This window comes from Herpailurus yagouaroundi, unplaced genomic scaffold (genome assembly GCF_014898765.1).
Source record: "Herpailurus yagouaroundi ecotype Mexico unplaced genomic scaffold, PumYag 57060, whole genome shotgun sequence".
NCBI lineage: Eukaryota > Metazoa > Chordata > Mammalia > Carnivora > Felidae > Herpailurus > Herpailurus yagouaroundi.
The window spans coordinates 2,400-5,105 of NW_024414501.1; the positions used below are offsets into that span (position 1 = coordinate 2,400).

Sequence of the window (2,706 nt, forward strand, 5' to 3'; positions counted from 1 at the left end):
ACGATCGATCAGGTGTGAGGGTAGAATAAAGACACTTCAAACCCCTTACCTCCACGCACCTTTTCTCAGAACCTACTCCGCCAGAACAAAGAAGCACCCCCTCTAAAGTCAGCGGCAGGAGGACCCCGTGGGACAATTTTAGGGCCGGCCCAGAAGGCACCCGGTCTAGATAGGATCGGGAACAGAGGCCACACTGCCTGCTGGAATCAGCACGTGCTTCAAACGTGAACAGAAGGCAGTGACGTGTTAAGAACCACGAACGACCCAGAAACCCTGTCGTCCCGTGTTATCGGCGTTACCTCCCTGTCCCAGCCACCCACACGCCAGGAGGGAGGATGCAGAGGGGGCCACGGGCCGACCCCCAGACCCTTTTCCCTTCAGACCCCGCTTACTGGCCAGCGTAAGCCGAGGGCGGGGAGCGGTGCCAGAGCACCCACGTGTTAAGAAGTGGAATAAAAAATGGGGCACCCGGGGGGCTCAGTCGGTTGAGCGTCCGACTTCGGCTCAGGTCGTGATCTCGTGGTTCGTGGGTTTGAGCCCCACGTCGGACGCTGTGCTGACGGCTTGGAGCCTGGAGCTGCTTCGGATTCTGGGTCTCCCTCTCTCTCTGACCCTCCCCTGCTCATGCTCTGTCTCTCTCTGTCTCAAAAATAAATAAAAACATTTAAAAAACAAAAGTGGAATAAAACCCACCCAGTTCCTTTCTTACACACTTCTGCTGTTCTGGTCAAGGGAGCTACGGGTATGGGTCGTGTCGTTTGGGGCCTTGCACCCGAGGTCCATTCTCCTACTTATACTTACAACTGGCACTGTGAAAAATTCTGTGCTAATAACTTACGTCTTTAAATTTTCCTTAGCCGAGAACAACGTGAAATAGCAAATCAAAAACACGGTCACCAGTTGAGAGGATCAGAAAGAGGGGACAGGCTTTAGCCTCGGTGCCTCCGGCAGCACTTTCCCCAGGACCCTGTGGCCAAGCGGCCGGGGCCGTGCCCCGTCGGGTCTCCGTCCCGTCCCAAACCCAGGGCTCGACCCCAGCCCCATCCCTAGGTCCCCACGACCCCTCTCCCTCCTGTGGGGTTGCAGGACACGGAGATGGCCTCGGGGACCTCTTGGCCCAGCCCGGGCAGACCGGCCCGTGCCTCTCTGACACCGGGCGGCCCCCCACGGGCCCGGCGGACTCACTCCAGGAACCTGGTGATGTACTCGCGGCTGCAGCGGGACCAGGTGAGGGGGGCGGTGTCGTACAGGAGCTGTGGAGACATGATGGAAGGCCGTTTCCCCACGGGCTCGCAGTCATTGCCACTTCCGTCGTGCTGAATCCCAAAACTGCATGAGAGCACAGGCCCCGGGGGCCGGTGAGCTGCGGGGCCGCCGGGCGGCTCTGCCTCCAGACCGCCGTGGGGCCTCGGGAGGCCGACCCCTCTCGGAGCCTCAGCCTCCCCGGCCCAGAGTATGGACGGGCGGGGGCGGGGGCGGGGGCGGGGGCGGGGGGCAGCCTACTGAGCCCGAGGGGCACCCACAGTAACGAGCCAGGGGCACGGGGGGACGGCTGTCCCCACATCCGCACTGGTCCCCAGCAGGGAATGACACGGGTCCCACCGTGCCCTAGATTTAAGGGAGTTTGAGCTGCCCTGTCACAGAGAAACTCTCGAGACGCCATCCTGGGGAAGGAGACAAGAATGATTCTCTTTGCTCAGACTTACTACGTGCCAGGTGCTGTGCTAAGCGCTTTTAGAAACCCCACCTTGCTCAGTTCTCGGAACTGCCCAGAGAGGCCCAGGAACTAGCCAAGGTAACACAGCCAGGGAACAGCAGATTTGGGGCAGAGCGCTCTTGACCACCACGGGCGGCTTCGAGGCCCTGCGCGCGTGGCTGTCACTCAAGGAACCCAGAGCAGGTGAATGATGACGCCGACATCTCTGACCACCAGGCCTCTCTGTGGCCCACACACCTCGCGCAGAGGGGCCGGCTGGAGGAGCCCTGAGCATCAGTGAGTCCAACCCCCTCAAGCAACAAGGGGCACACCAAGGTCCAGAGAGGGCAGGGCACTTGCCTGGGGTCACAGAGCAATCAGACATGCAGGTGTGGGGGACCGAGAGTCAACACGCAAGCACTGAGCGCACCACGGAGGGACAGCTAAAGACACTGGTGACTTTCCGGTCGTCTCAACCCCACACCGACCGGGACTCGGTCCGAGCCAGGCCCACAGGCACCCGCGTGGGCCTCCCCACGTCTCACAGGGAAGCAGCCCGATGTGGGTGGGGACATCGCAGGGACAACGTGCGGCCACGGCCAGGCCCGCTTCCCTGGGATCCTGTGGCCCGTGGGCCCAGCTGCCTGGTGCCCCCGGGTTGGCAGGGGAAGCTGGAGCATTAGTGCGGGAACGGGAGCAGGTGCGGTACCTGTGTCCGAGCTCGTGGGCCACCGTGAAGGCCAGCGGCAGGCCCGTGTCCTCGTTGATGTTGCAGCTGCGGTGCGGCTGGCACATGCCCGCCACGTGGGACAGGCCCAGGGTCTCACAGGGCCTGTTCATGGCCGCACACAGGTCCTTCCTGCGTTCAGAGAGAAAGGATCCTCAGGCTGACCTGACCAGGTACCAGGTGCCAGGTGGAACAAAGCCCAGAAGGCCAGATGCTGGGCATGAGGGAGAGAGTAGGCGAGGAGGTGGGAGGGAGTGGGTGAGACGGGAGTGGGTGAGGTGGC

The 2,706-nt window shown here is 62.2% G+C and overlaps 1 protein-coding gene across 2 annotated transcripts; it reads right to left on the reverse strand.

The window, feature by feature from the left end:
* Nucleotides 1–604: 604 nt before the first annotated feature.
* LOC121024122 (A disintegrin and metalloproteinase with thrombospondin motifs 7-like) lies at nt 605–2,624 on the reverse strand. Of its 2 annotated transcripts, none has more exons than XM_040466425.1 (2): nt 2,406–2,624; nt 605–1,253 (listed from the first exon to the last, which is right to left on the reverse strand). In XM_040466425.1, exons 1-2 carry the CDS (start codon nt 2,534–2,536, stop codon nt 854–856), a joined length of 531 nt encoding a protein of 176 aa, XP_040322359.1. In that variant the 5' UTR covers nt 2,537–2,624; the 3' UTR covers nt 605–853. The 2 variants fall into 2 exon arrangements, with proteins under 2 accessions (XP_040322359.1, XP_040322360.1); XM_040466426.1 differs by having other exon boundaries at nt 605–1,329.
* Between the last annotated feature and the right edge of the window lie 82 nt (nt 2,625–2,706).

Excerpts from the sequence above, each read along its gene's own strand:
- LOC121024122 (XM_040466425.1), bottom strand. The coding sequence starts at position 2,536 with ATGAACAGGCCCTGTGAGACCCTGGGCCTGTCCCACGTGGCGGGCATG. Across the intron at positions 1,254-2,405 it reads GCCCACGAGCTCGGACACAG|CTCCTGTACGACACCGCCCC; the intron begins GTACCGCACCTG and ends ATGTCTCCACAG.